Raw genomic sequence first — 14,212 nt, 5'->3', positions numbered from 1 at the left:
AATTAGTCGAAATAGTGAGTTGCTTCAGATGGTCCTTTTCCTAAGATGGCCAATTTTCAGAACCTAACATTTTTAAACGTTCGAAAAAGCTTATATTTCGCGCTCATGTTTATTTAGTGCCATAGATAAAACTGTTAGTTCGTATCAAAAGTAGGGAGCCGTCATCTTTGTAGCGGTAGGCGGTTTATCAGTCATGTTGCAAATTGCCTAAGATTTATAACCTCATATGTACAAACTTTTCAATGTTTCTTTAGAAAAACAGTTTTCCTTTTTTTTTAATACCAAATTACTTAGGTTCGAAAGCATTCTTAAAAACCGAAGTGTTGAATGTATCCTTCGCTGGTTTTCATTAAAAATTCGTTTTAATTGCCGGGAAAAGTTTCTATAAAGGACCACTTCACGGGTTCCCAAAATGAACCACAATAATAGTAAAGAAAAAATGTTGTGAAACTTGTTCTACTAATATTTTCTTTGAATCATTTTGATCAAAAGCTCTCAAGGCCATACAAATTTTTAACGAGTCGTTTTCGAGCTATGGACGATCAAAGTCACGAATATATAATATTTATAGTACCTATATGACTAGGAAAATAGTTTCTGTGAAACTTTTTCAAACCGCCCCCAAAATATTATGCGAATGAGTGCAGAATTGATCACATTGTCGTCGCTTGGAAAAGAACGAAGTAACCGACTCCACCCACATCAAAAATGTAATTGTAAATATGTATGTAATGGAATAAATAAAGATTAACAAATAATGATGTGGGTGGCCTCTGCGATAAGGCATGCGTCAGAAAAACGGAGGTTAAACCCCCATTATTATTATTATTATTATTATTATTATGCGAATAGAAGACTACCCGTTGAAAAATTCTTCGAAAACTACGTTTTCGAGCTACGGCTTACGGCCAATCAAAGCTGCACACTCATTATAATTATGTAGTCTGTGAGAAGAGTTTTTGATCAGAACGATCTGAAGTATATTATAAGGGCGGTTTGAGAAAGTTTCGCAAAATGCCATTATCCTAGTGATATACTGAACCTATAATATATTCGCAGCTCTCATAGCTCGAAAACTACTCGTTAAAAAGTTTTGTGGCCATGAGAGCTTTTGATCAGAATGGACCAAAGAACATTTTTTTCTTATCTTGCGGGGTTCTATGTGAAATTGTTCTTGTTTTCACTTTAAAAAAGCTTTAGAATGAGAGAAATGTTATCTATTGTTTTTTATTTTGTTTCGTCTATGGAATTACTAATTCACTAAAATAGAGTGAGGCTCAATGCTGAGAGCAAATGCTGAGATTCAATTTAAGCCTGTTTTTCGTAGTTCTTTTTTAAGGTGTAGATTGGTACATGACATATTAATTTACCCAATAATAATACATGTTTATCCATATACAATTTTCCTAGCATATACGTTCCATTAACGCCTAGACTAACACGAGTAGATAACATACTGGGTACACATTATGTTATTGTAATCATTCGGTTGCAAAACAATTACAACACGTGGTTAAAAATGTGCATTAGAAAATGTGACAAAGAATATTGTTATTACATTACACCACCATATAATATTTTATTTTTGCATTGAAAACAAAATAATAACAGTTTATTATATTTATTTATTCATAGTTGCTTGTAAAAAATAAATAAAAAATGTATTATCAAGTTCCTGATTATCAGAAACATAATGTAGTTGTCAAATATGTCAGTGATTAACAAGGGATTATAATGGATTTTCCATTAACCTTTACTAACAAAAAAACAACAACCTATATTTAAACAATTTGTATATGAGATATCACTAAAGTACGGAAGAATATCACTAGAATACGGCGCTACACTAGCTTATTTTTTAAATGTGTACCACCCACAAGTATAAAACCAACTTAAAAAAAAGTCACTAGTTCACTATCAACAAGTGCATTTGTGACTTGTGGCATTATGGAAACGAACCCTTTTGAAGATGTCGGTATTTTGTCACCTTACTTTTATCAAACCTCTAAAAGTCTTGTGAATTTTCACTTCATCAAGGTATCGCGGACTATTTCGTAACTTGTTGACAAACTCTTGTTTACCTTACTTGCTGGAAGTTTCAAGGTATATTTTCCACAACCTAGCACAACACAATTTAAAACAAACAAATAAATTTTTTTAATTCGATTCAAATTAACATAAAAAATCGATAATAATAGAAAATTTTATGCATAAAAATTAAATTATTTGAATAAAACATGAAATATATTTTTAATTCGCGGTCACACAACCACGGAATAAAACCATGCGAGAATTAGAAAAAAAATTGCTAAATAAATCTTTAATAAATACACATATTATTTTTTTTTAAGGAAATGAACAATTTCATTAAAAAAATTATAATTATAATAATATCTAACTAAAAATTCATTTAAAGTTTTCAAATAGAATTTTCATTGTTAAAATCAGAGTATACTTGTTTATACTTTGAAGTGCATAGATTCCAAAGATCCTCACATTTATCAGTAAACGGATCGATAAAATTAAAAAGATTTCATTAAAATAACAGTATTCAAATCAATCCATACGGGTAAAGAACTATAAAAATGGTGGAATCACAGGAAACATTAATTTTTACGAGACATATGTCTAGTGCATTGACCTGCACTCCCACCAATATTATCAAACCAAATATCATTATTTTAAACAGTGTAACGTTTAGAAAAATCTGGGTGGCAATTTTGGAAGTAAAAAAAATTATTAATTTTTCTTTATAGCCAAACAAATCGACTTCAAAATAGCAAAACTTTTTTTGAATTTAAGCAAAAAGTCTTAAATAATATTATGTGTGATTGATTTAAATCCATTTTAGCCTTCAGCTTATTTTTAACCTTATAGACGTAGCAAAGTGATATAAAAGTAAGCATTTGAAAAGTTTAAAATCCCAAAAAAAGTTAGGCACTTTGGGGTCATAACTTTTAGAATCTACATGTCTTACGGCAATCACACCATATTTTTTGTTTAAAATACTGAACAAAGCAAAATGAAAGTTTGAACATTGATGCTATAGTAGCTTAATCATCCATTGCATATAAATATTATGTTTATTTTCAATGTCGGAAGGTCATTCTCATCAGCAGACGTTTGTTGACGTCCGCTACAATGTAGTTGTATTTGGTGCACTTATGTGTAATATAATGTGCATTCTCAGACAGACAATGTTTTTGTACTAAATTCAAATACATACATACCTTCTTTAATATATTTGTTTTGTTTTTACTCTGATTTTAGTTCTAAAAACTTTTAAAATCCACTTTTAAATAATTATCAAGTGTATGTCGTATGTCCAATCTTCGAAAATCGAAATCAAAAAAATATTCACTAAACTTCTTAACCTACCCTAATATAGTATATGTTTCAAGACTTTTTCCATTAAACATATGAGTCAATATTTGGTATAGACTGAATATTTTAACAGTAAAACAAACAATATATGGCGCCTGTAACCCATAATATCTTGTTTAGTATCAAATGAAAGGTCATTTAGAGCAGGCATGGGCGAGTTATTTTAAGTCGAGGTCACCATTGCTATAACTTTATTGTGTACCATAAACTTTATTGTGTGTCTCTTTATCCAAGTCCGAATTGCTCATAGAGGAGGAAGCGAGACGGGTATACGACTTTTCTACCTATCTCAGTAATCAGATAGGTAGAAAACAAATGTTGTCTCTCTGTCTTACTCGTACTTTTGGTTGTCACTGTCCTAGGTACTCGTATTTTAGATACAGAAGTCTGAGGGACTTATCTAAGCCACGTTTGCCCATGCCTGTTTTAAAGCATATTCTAACAATACATTATGGAATTCATATTTAGTGGCTAATAAACAGAAAAAAAAATAAAGTAAAAGCTAAAAATTAAAATCCAACTTAACAAAAGATAAAAATAAGAATGAAATATAGAGAAAAATCTAAACTCTTAATTATTCGAAAGGTATTAAAATATTTGTAATCGAAGGTGTTCCTTCACACTCGTAAATTGTTTAATATATGACTACAACTTTTAATACAAAACGTTCCAAATAGAATCAGGATTTTGATCTGTCTCTATATTAATTTATTCTTCTTTCCATATTTTCTGTAGCTGGATTTTTTTTTTTAATTGTTGGTATGTACTTAAAAAATTGTTTTATTAAAACAAAAATACTCAAAGTGGTTCATCTTTTAAAAGCAATGATTTTTTAATGAGTTACAATTTCTGTAATAAAATAGTATAATCAATATATATCAAATATATATCCCTCAGTACTTTTGAGAATTCATTGATCTAATAAAACTAATTTGATTTTTTAGCAACTTATACGTTTCTATAAATAACTATAAATTATTTTTGTTGAAACTTTTATTGGTTCAGTTAATAACTCAAGTTCAACGTTTTTTTTTAAATACTATAACAATAGTTGTAAATGCTTTTCTTTATTACCAAGACCCAAGAGTATAATATAATTCAAATCAGTTCATATAATAATATAATGAATGCTTTAAATTTATATCAGTTTCTAGACGGAAATTTTATTCATAAATGTCAACGACATTTATGTAAGAAATAGAAAAAATTTAGCCCATTTTTTCTAAGGCCAACTCGATAACTGATTTGGCACTGCTTACATTACTCGACTTGGTACTTTTAAAACATAGAAGAATAGCTCACCTGGAAAAAATTAACGTGTACGAACAACGTATCTAAGTACTCAAAAATGTCAACATCGACGCCTTTTTATAATATTTTTGTAAATCAGGCGTAAAAAATTATAGAAACAAAAGAGCTCGATAATTTAGAGCATTATCCAGGAAATTATATTCGATGCATGAAAAACCCTTATCTTTAATGTCAGTCATAACAATTTGAAGGAGAAAACTGGTAACAAACAATACTTCATCGCAGCGAAAAAACTTCTATTTTTATTTTTGTGTACTCTTTCAAAATGTCTTGGTAAGACAGCCCAAAAACTGCGTAAAGTTGGAAATCACAGAAATGTTCTGATTATAAATTTTCCATGTATTACAAAAAAATAATTTGACTTTTATGTATTATTTTCAGAAGTGTATAATCTATTTATTTTCTAGTCTAAATATATAATTCCCTCTATAATATATAATTATTTTAACATCATAATAATCTAATAATTATAGTTTTACATCTAACATGTCAAGCATGAATGAAATGTTTATTGTTAAACACCTCAAATGGTATGAATTTAATTACTTTTTAAGTACCAAATAAAACTACTTTTTAATAGACAAAATATTCAAGGAAGGAAGTTTACTATTTAACCTAAAGCTGGCAAATTTTTTTTAGGCATGAATTTATTTTGATTTCAATATAATAATAATGGGAAAACCAGGTCAACAAAAATTCTTTGAATTTACTAAAGCTGATCATTTGAGGATTGGTTATAGTATAGACTATAGTATATAGTCACTCAAACGAACGATAGAACAGGGGTAAGATATATGCTATCGAAACGGATATGATTTCCGTGGTATTTAAATGAATTTACTAAAGTTGAAAATTGTTATACATATTGTATATTGCAACAATTATGACAGTCAAACAGTTAAATGTTAGGGCAAAGGGGCCCTGCCCTAACATTTAACTGACTGACAGTCATAACTGTTATTTATTTATATGCAATATACAATCTGTATAACAATTTTCAGCTTTAGTAAATTTATTTCAATAACTCGGAAAACAAAACCTTTTCGAAAGCATCTACTTGACTCCTAGTATGTGTGTGTACACAACTACTGTAACCAATCCTCAAATCAGCTTTAATAAATTCAAGTAATTTTTTTTGTTTGGCTCTTAACTCATAATTTTTGATTCAATTATTTTTATTACATCTACGTAGGTACTAACAACCTTATCATGAATGAAATTTTTACCTTTTTGTAAAATAATACCTTAACTCAAATGTTGTGTAAATTAAATTACGTTTTAATTGTCATGTAAGTTTATCTCGTCTAATTATTCCAATATCATTAATTTATTATGCTGTAAAACAACATAGATATAACTTAAAGAAGCAAGATCCATAATTTTTTTATTGAGTAAATGTTCTAAAACTTATATTTTTGATTAATCATAATAATAATTTTCTCAAGTGTCATACTGTATATGTATGCGTCTTCGGATATGCCGTAGCAGTGCTTAAGGTACTAATTCTATTTAAGAAAAAGCGCAATGGCCGTCGTTTTACGTAAAAATGCTACAGAATTAAATTTAAGATTAATGTATCATGTTTTATTTTAAGATTAATGTACCAAATGATAGATTTTAAACGGCATATATTCTATACATATGCATAACTATTGAGAGTTTTTATCGTTACGGTGTAAATTAATCAAGCTTTTTTGAGAAAAATCCGCTAAAAATTTATTTCACGAACTTTTACAAAATCCTTTAAAAAATACGGTTTCTGTGTGTTATCCCATAGGAACTGTGAGTTTTTCAGGATGAATGTCATTTTCTGACCCTTTTATTTAAATATATATCTATTAATTATAGCTCATGTGTTATTCTGACGTATGAGCTATATTTTTGTGCAGTTTCATTCAAATCCATTCCCTAGTTTTTGCGTGAAATCGTAACAAACAAACAAACAAACATCCTTACTTTCACATTTATAATATATGGGGATGTATTTTAAAATGCAAATGACGCTTTTATCCTTGATAGTGTTATGGTGTTATTTTGCATACTCAATTAAATTTTAACTTTTGTTTCGATTTTTTAAAAAGCATACAATAACTTTCTACCAGAAAGCAAATGATTACATGAAAGACATTTAATTTAAATATAAAACGTAAGTAAGACTGGTGTGTCGTCTTTATGACAACAAGAATATTATATTTTGTATCAGAGTATCTCCTTGAAATATAATTTATGATACTTATTACTTGGAGTTACATAAACTTATAATAACAATATTCAGACTAAAATAATTATAAAGCCGATTATATATTGTACATGTATTGTGTACAATTCGAAGTCCAATCTTGTGCAATAATCATTTCGTATTTACTGTGATTATAATTATTTGTTTGATATTTTGTGGTGTTACACAATATCATATTTTTAAAATATTTGCAACACGTTGGTTATTTAATGCCAAAATTTAGAATTTTATAATGACTTGAAAAAAAAAACAACAAATCTATGCTTTTATACAAAACTGCGCATTAAAAAACATTATCAACAAATTTTCTTTAATGAAGTATAAAGTATATAATAATCACAATTTGAGTCTAATGAAAATACTAAGTGATCGCGATTTTGTTGCGTGGTTTACAGGATGCATATTTAGGTTTTTTTAACGACCACAAAATTTAAGTAACATTTTTTGAGCGGTTTAAAAAAGTATCACAGAAGGCCAATTTCCTATTTAATCGAGCGGATCCATTTCCGTTTAATGAAAATTTAAAGGTTTCTTAATATTTTAGTAGTTTCTAAATGGTTTCGACTATAAAAGGGAGAGCTGGTGATGATTTTCGAAAACTTAACTATGCATTTTAAAATTATATATTAAAAGTTTCGAACGTACACGTGAATAATCTTAGAAGATACACTCGAAGGATTAAACCCCAAAAACGTATAACTTGCTAATAGAAATATTCAAATTAAAAAAGTTTTTTCTACAACATTTAGTTAATAATTATTAACAAAATGAAAAATAACAAAAATTGCTTCTTGTTATTATTCACGTGATGATAGATAACACGTTTTATTATGTAACTTAAAAATAACTTTTCACAGTTGACTGACGATCGTGTTGATTAATAAATAAAATTATAAATAAAATAAAATTACTACTATTTCAATATCAAATTATTTTTCAACATGATTTAAATTATTAGAAAATAAGTATTAAGTCGCTTAACAATAACACGGTACTCTCAGTTGGGGAATAAATTGTCATTGCACAACGGGATAATAAATAGGATTTATCAAAACTTACGAATTAGTATGAAAAACATGTGTCGGTAAACACACGCTTTGGTCCTATTAATAATGAAAATTAAGGATCATTACTTAAATGAAAAGCCCGCAAAATGTGAACGTTTAAAATTCTTATTAAACAAAGAGGAAGATATTGATTAGTGACGTCATTGTCCGATATCACCATAGAGACACATATAAAATACATATAAAACTTTGTTTTGCTAAAAAGAGATGATCAACAATCTTTGAATGCTTAAAACTTCTTTGTTTTTCAATCAATTTGAATTTACTTTCAAATTTTGTCATGGTATCAGTCTAGTTTTACATTTGTATGTGTAATATGGCAAATTCTACATCAGGCAACTGCCGTATTGTTTAACACTTATTTCCAAAGCTTCTAAAAAACTACCAAAAAACTAGTACTATATGTGTCTGCCTGTGGCATCATAGCTCCAAAACGGATGGAACGATTAAGGTTTTCTTACTTGAAAGATAATTTAATGGAGAGTGTTCTTAGCTATGTTTCATGAAAATCGATTAAGTTTGGAGAGAGCTTCAACGAAAAAACCGTATTTAAATTTTTTCACTAGTAAAAAGTGTGTTATCTGTAGGTTTTAAAACAAATGAATATTCTGTTTGAAAATAGGAGGTGTATTTATTTGTTACCAAGGTTATATTTATTAATTATATAATATTTTTAGGTGTGTTACTTAAACAATAAGGAAATTATGATTAATAATGTGTATATGAACATACAAATTCTTATAATATAGGGGCGACTGCACAAGACAATTAAGTATATTTGTATTGTTAAATGTGTAATATTAAGAAATATCATGTTCAATGTTTAAGCATCAAATCTCTATGAAATAATCGCCTGAAGTAATCGAAAATGATCGTAAAACACAACGAGCTTGCTGTTTCCGAGTAAGTGGCGGAGTTGCCGAACCAGCCCTCCAACCTATTTACCTGCCTATCTAGATATAATATTTTGTTATGGTCACGGAATTAATGAATTTTATCGTAGGATCTTGCTCTGGCATCGGAAAACGACAGTTAATAGAGTCTCAAATTAGCCAAAACACAAATTGAATTTTGGACTAAAAATTGCTGCTAATTAAAATTGAAAAAAGAGACTCCGTGAGTTAACAAAAAATATTGACACAGGATCTGCAAGTGGTCAATTAATTCGATATGTTCCTCATTCATATCACTTGAAATTTTCTCTCATTTAAGTCAGCACGAAAATATTTTTCAGTCTACTCCGAGGCAGACGTAAGAAAATGAAGAACCATAATCTGCTATTACCTTACGGTCTACTATAAAGGAATTTCATTGCTTGTCTGTAGACACAAATCCTAATTTGTGTTTTTATATAAGTTTTTATATAAAATTTAATTTAATTTAAAAAAGTAAAAAAAAAAAATAAATTACACGATATTAATGTTCAGTTTTTAGTCATTAATGGTCTTGTCAAACATGTTATTCTCAATTATAAGATGAAGTTTTTGATAAAACGCCATAAATTTAAAATTTTATTATTTTAATACAACCCGTCAATAATGAAATGAACGAAATGTTTTCAAATTTTTCTTTTTTTGACTTGAAAACTAAAGGAATGTTTACATACAATAAAATAAATATACCTAAACAAAAAATTTAGAAAATGATTCAAATTAACCGAAACTTCGAAAATTTTAATCAACTAGATCATAAAAAACTTCAATTAAATTAAGAAGTATTTTTTTGTATAATTTAAATCAAATAATATTATTAAATCATTTCGTTTTCTAATATTAATATAATTTATTTTATAGTAATGTAGATGTGATTTAAAAGTCGTAATATTATTAAACATTCTAATTGTATTGGAATGTGCACGCGCAGGCTGGTTAGACACTCTAACATATTTTATAACAAACTGCGCCACACCATTCAATTTCACGAATAAGATTGTTCAAAGATGGGCTGAGACATCGATGGATTTTGTACATTATATGATTGTACCCTATTTTTTAGTATATTATTTCTAAGTTATCCCAAGAAAAATTAGTTCAAGTCATTTGAAGTTTTCAGTAAACTTATTTTAACATAAAGGATATATAATGACTTTTGATTCACCTTTATTTCAAAATTAATTTGTTGTATATTTAAATGCCAAAACAATTACGAAAATATGGCGTGATTAGTGAAATAAGTAACACGTATTTTCACTTATTACACCATAAAACTTATTCATTAAAATCTGTTTTTGTTTTTCATTTTAAAAAATAATTCATAATTTAGAAAAATACAGTTTCGTTATATAATTTGATTTCGCATTGAAAAATCAATTTTGGCTTATTTTCAAATAATAATTGTAATACTTTTATTGTTACAGAGTTATCATTGACTGCACCTCCAAATACTGACAACATAAAACTTCGACGGAGATGGAGTAAAGCATATAGACGACGAGCAAAAGTACATCTCGAAGAAAGTATTGCCGCATTCTGTTTGGCCACAATTTATGAATCTCAAAATCGATCTTTCCGTCAAGTTGTAGAAAAGGTAATATAATATGATTTATTTAATTCTAACGTGCTTAAAACTTACTGCATTACAAATTATTAATTCATTAAAATAACGAAAATACTAATCTCACGTAGAAACACAAAATATCGAGTTACCAAAAGTCAAATAAAATTAATCTTTGTTAGACACCATTCGAAAGGGTACTTATTTGTTACAACGCATTAGCGATTAAAAAATGGTTCATATGTGATTTCATCATCACTAGAATGACGCATTATTTATTATTCGAAAAAATTGATTATCAGTCACCATTTTCTTTTACGGGCGCCGATTTTATAAGGTAGCGGCAAGGTAGCAATTTTTGAACATCCGATTTTTTTTTATTATATAAGTAGGTAATAAAATCATTTTGTCATGCAAAAATATTGAGTTTATGTACCGTGACCTCAAAAACTGCATTTTTGAAGGTGCCGAAAGCGGTTCATTTTATTAGGACAAAAAACTATTTTTTTAAATACTTACTTTCAACTAATATAAAAATTGTCCAGTGGCTATAAGAAAAGTGGCGCATGACACAGAATTTTTCCGAGTAATTCTCATGATAATAAAGCCACGTGCTGAATAGCAGCTAATATTGCCTAAGGGCTACGTCTTTTGTAATCAAATGATAAATATACATATCAATTTTGAATTAGTGTACATTTTATTATTTTTGCATTTAATTTGCAATTAATTTGAATTTAAATATTGATTACATAAGAAATGTTAACAAATTGACATTTAGTAATAATGTCAGTTTTATATCTTATAAAAATGTTATTTTATCCCCAATTCATATATAATGGATATTTTTCTAGTTTTTGTCAAATAATTTAAGTTTTCCAGTAAGAAAATTTTCCTTTTTGAAGTTTGTATCTTCTCTGAACTAGCTTTAATTGTTAGCTCTGAATTATTAATTATATAAAATTACAAGTATTGTATCAAGTTGATATTATTGCAATAAATTTTAAAAGATTAAGAGTTCCTAGAATTCACAAAACAAATTGTAAATGAAAATAAAATTGAGTCGTGTTTCAATGCACGTATGCATTTTTCGTTATTAAATTATTGACAATTGATTCAAATCAATTAGTATTTACCTATTATTAACTTATCAATAAAAATCATAAACCAACATTAAATTAATAAATAACATTCTTAAATAATTAACTAATTAGTTTCGTATAATAAAAATAGATTTAAATTTTTTAAGAACAATGTAATAACAATATTGATTTTCATTAAAGGTACTAAATAATTTACTGTCTGCAAAACGTTCACTACGAGCACGTTATTCTGCTTCGGGTGTGTTTCCATGTACCCGAATAGATAACCGAAATCATGTACCAGTTGCAAGTGATTCAGATGAAGCATCTAGTGGAGATGAAGATTTTATGCAAGGCATTTCAAATTCTACTGACCTACGAAAACTTGTTGAGAGAATTGTTCGTGAATTAGAATGTGTTAGACGTAAGTAATTTGTTTTAAGATGTATTTTAGCAATTTGTTTTTATTTCATAAATTTACATATGCATTTTCACTTTCATACTTTTAACACATAATGTGAAACTATGTGAAGTATCCCAAAATCTTCTGAAATTTGAAAATGGTTTACTGAAATTTTTGTTCACTCTTCTGCCCACATTTCTTATAAAATAATAATTTTTTTAAATAGATACCATACAATTTTTTCGATATTTTTTTTGTTTTTCCAAAAGATCTGACATTCTGACTATGGTTTTCGAAGATACCTCACATAATAAATTGGTGAAAAAGCATCCACCTAAACCCTAAAGAGAACCAACGTGGACTTAATACGTTAAACCAATCTAAGAAGTCGATATCCACCCAATTTTAACGATCATATTAATTTGAAACTTTGAAAAAATACAAATTAAATTGATTTGTATATTTGTAAACAAGCCTAAGAAGTCGACATTCACGCATTCTAATGGTCATATCTCATATCATAATTTTAATCATCAAGCTGAAATTAGAAATTTGGTGGTGGCAATGGAAATCACAATAAATTTTCAAAGTAATTAAATAGTACAGAACAATTTTTAGAATTAAAAACTAAAAATCATGGTTTTATTAGTAGTTCTGAAGCAAACATAAGAACATTTCTATACTGAAGCCTACATACGAGTTTTAACGGAAAACAGTGAGAAAACAGCTTGCAAAATGGACTCAAACTTTTGCATTGAATCCGTTTTAAATCATTTTCTTAGCCGTCTTTTTATATTATTTTGTCTATCATTTTTAATCAAATCTCCAATGATGATTCTTGATCCTTCACCTCTCCAAAATTACCATGGCTTTAAATTAAAATTTCGTGTCTCTCTGTTTTCCGTAAAAAAAAACGCATGTATCTTCTTATATATTTGTTTATTATGATAACTTCTAAACTCTTACTAATAGAAGTTATTTTTTTAGTTTTTTTCACAGTTATTTTCACAATTATTTTTATTAACAATAATTTAATAATTTCGGGAAAAAAACTATAATTTTGAAACATTGAAATTGAAAGAGTACTAACATGGCTATACTTTTGGAATCCCCGATCATTAATTTACATAAATGTAGGAATAATTTTCACATACTTTAATAACCATGCACTTTATTCCTTAAACAAATGTTTATAGGAATAATATTCCCATAATTAATAAAACGATTCCTTTTACTTTCAGGAATACCGCCAAATAATGCCTCCCGATTAATATCTACGGTAGAATTAGATTGTGTATTATGTAGTCGATGTTTATTAGAACCTGTGACAACAGTATGTGGGCACACTTTTTGTAGAGAGTGTTTAGAACGTGTTTTGGATTATGGTAATTCATGCCCCTTATGTGTAACTCCAATATCTAGAGCTGATTTGTCAAGGGGCTCTACGGTTGTCATAGAACGATTACTTCGACTTGTGATACCAGCTGAATATAATGAAAGATTAAGAGTTCGTCAACAAGAAATTGATAGCATAGACTCTCAGGTAATTATCTTTTTTTCCGAAAAATAAAGATCGACATATTTTTACTAATACTACCATTTGTATTAATAGGTTCCAGTTTTTGTCTGCACCACAGCTTTTCCTGGTATTGCATGCCCTTTATTTGTTTATGAACCAAGATATCGATTATTAGCACGGAGATGCTTACAATCCCAAAATCGAAGATTTGCAATGGCAGCACCAAGTGTTAATCCCAACGAACCGTTTGCTAAATATGGAACAATGTTAGAAATAAAAGATGCTGTAAGATTACAAGATGGATGTACCATTTTAACAACTATTGGTGTTAAACGATTCCGCCTTATTGAATCTGGAGAAAAGGTAAAATTTTCTATTTAATTCATAATGAAAATTATATTAAATTGGATTTTTTTTTTCTAGGACGGATATCACACCGCGTCTGTCCAATATATACAAGATACGCCAATATCAAATTCTCAATTGCCATTGTTAAAACAAATTCATGATCAAATTTATTACAAAGCAAAAGTGTGGGTAAATTCTTTAAGTTTAAATATTCAATCAGAAGTTGAACATTCATTTGGTGCCATGCCTGAACCTGAATTTAATTGGCATAGATTACCTGATGGTCCTACATGGACTTGGTGGTTAATGGCCATATTACCTTTTGGATTACAATTGCAAGTGAGTATCAACATCTTTAACCTTATT

The 14,212-nt window shown here is 28.2% G+C and overlaps 1 protein-coding gene across 1 annotated transcript in view; it reads left to right on the top strand.

Annotated features, from left to right (window-relative positions):
• LOC123295553 (LON peptidase N-terminal domain and RING finger protein 3) overlaps positions 1 to 14,212 on the top strand; it is a 66,892-nt gene that overhangs the window by 50,234 nt on the left and 2,446 nt on the right. Inside the window, exons 3-7 of the mRNA XM_044876942.1 lie at positions 10,358 to 10,527; positions 11,778 to 12,000; positions 13,221 to 13,522; positions 13,592 to 13,861; positions 13,922 to 14,185. Of these exons, the coding sequence (XP_044732877.1) occupies positions 10,358 to 10,527; positions 11,778 to 12,000; positions 13,221 to 13,522; positions 13,592 to 13,861; positions 13,922 to 14,185 (1,229 nt within the window). The remainder of the gene's footprint in view (positions 1 to 10,357; positions 10,528 to 11,777; positions 12,001 to 13,220; positions 13,523 to 13,591; positions 13,862 to 13,921; positions 14,186 to 14,212) is intronic.

This window comes from Chrysoperla carnea, chromosome 3 (genome assembly GCF_905475395.1).
Source record: "Chrysoperla carnea chromosome 3, inChrCarn1.1, whole genome shotgun sequence".
Lineage (NCBI taxonomy): Eukaryota > Metazoa > Arthropoda > Insecta > Neuroptera > Chrysopidae > Chrysoperla > Chrysoperla carnea.
The sequence above is the reverse complement of the archived record's forward strand: the minus strand, read 5'-3'. Positions and strand labels throughout refer to the sequence as shown.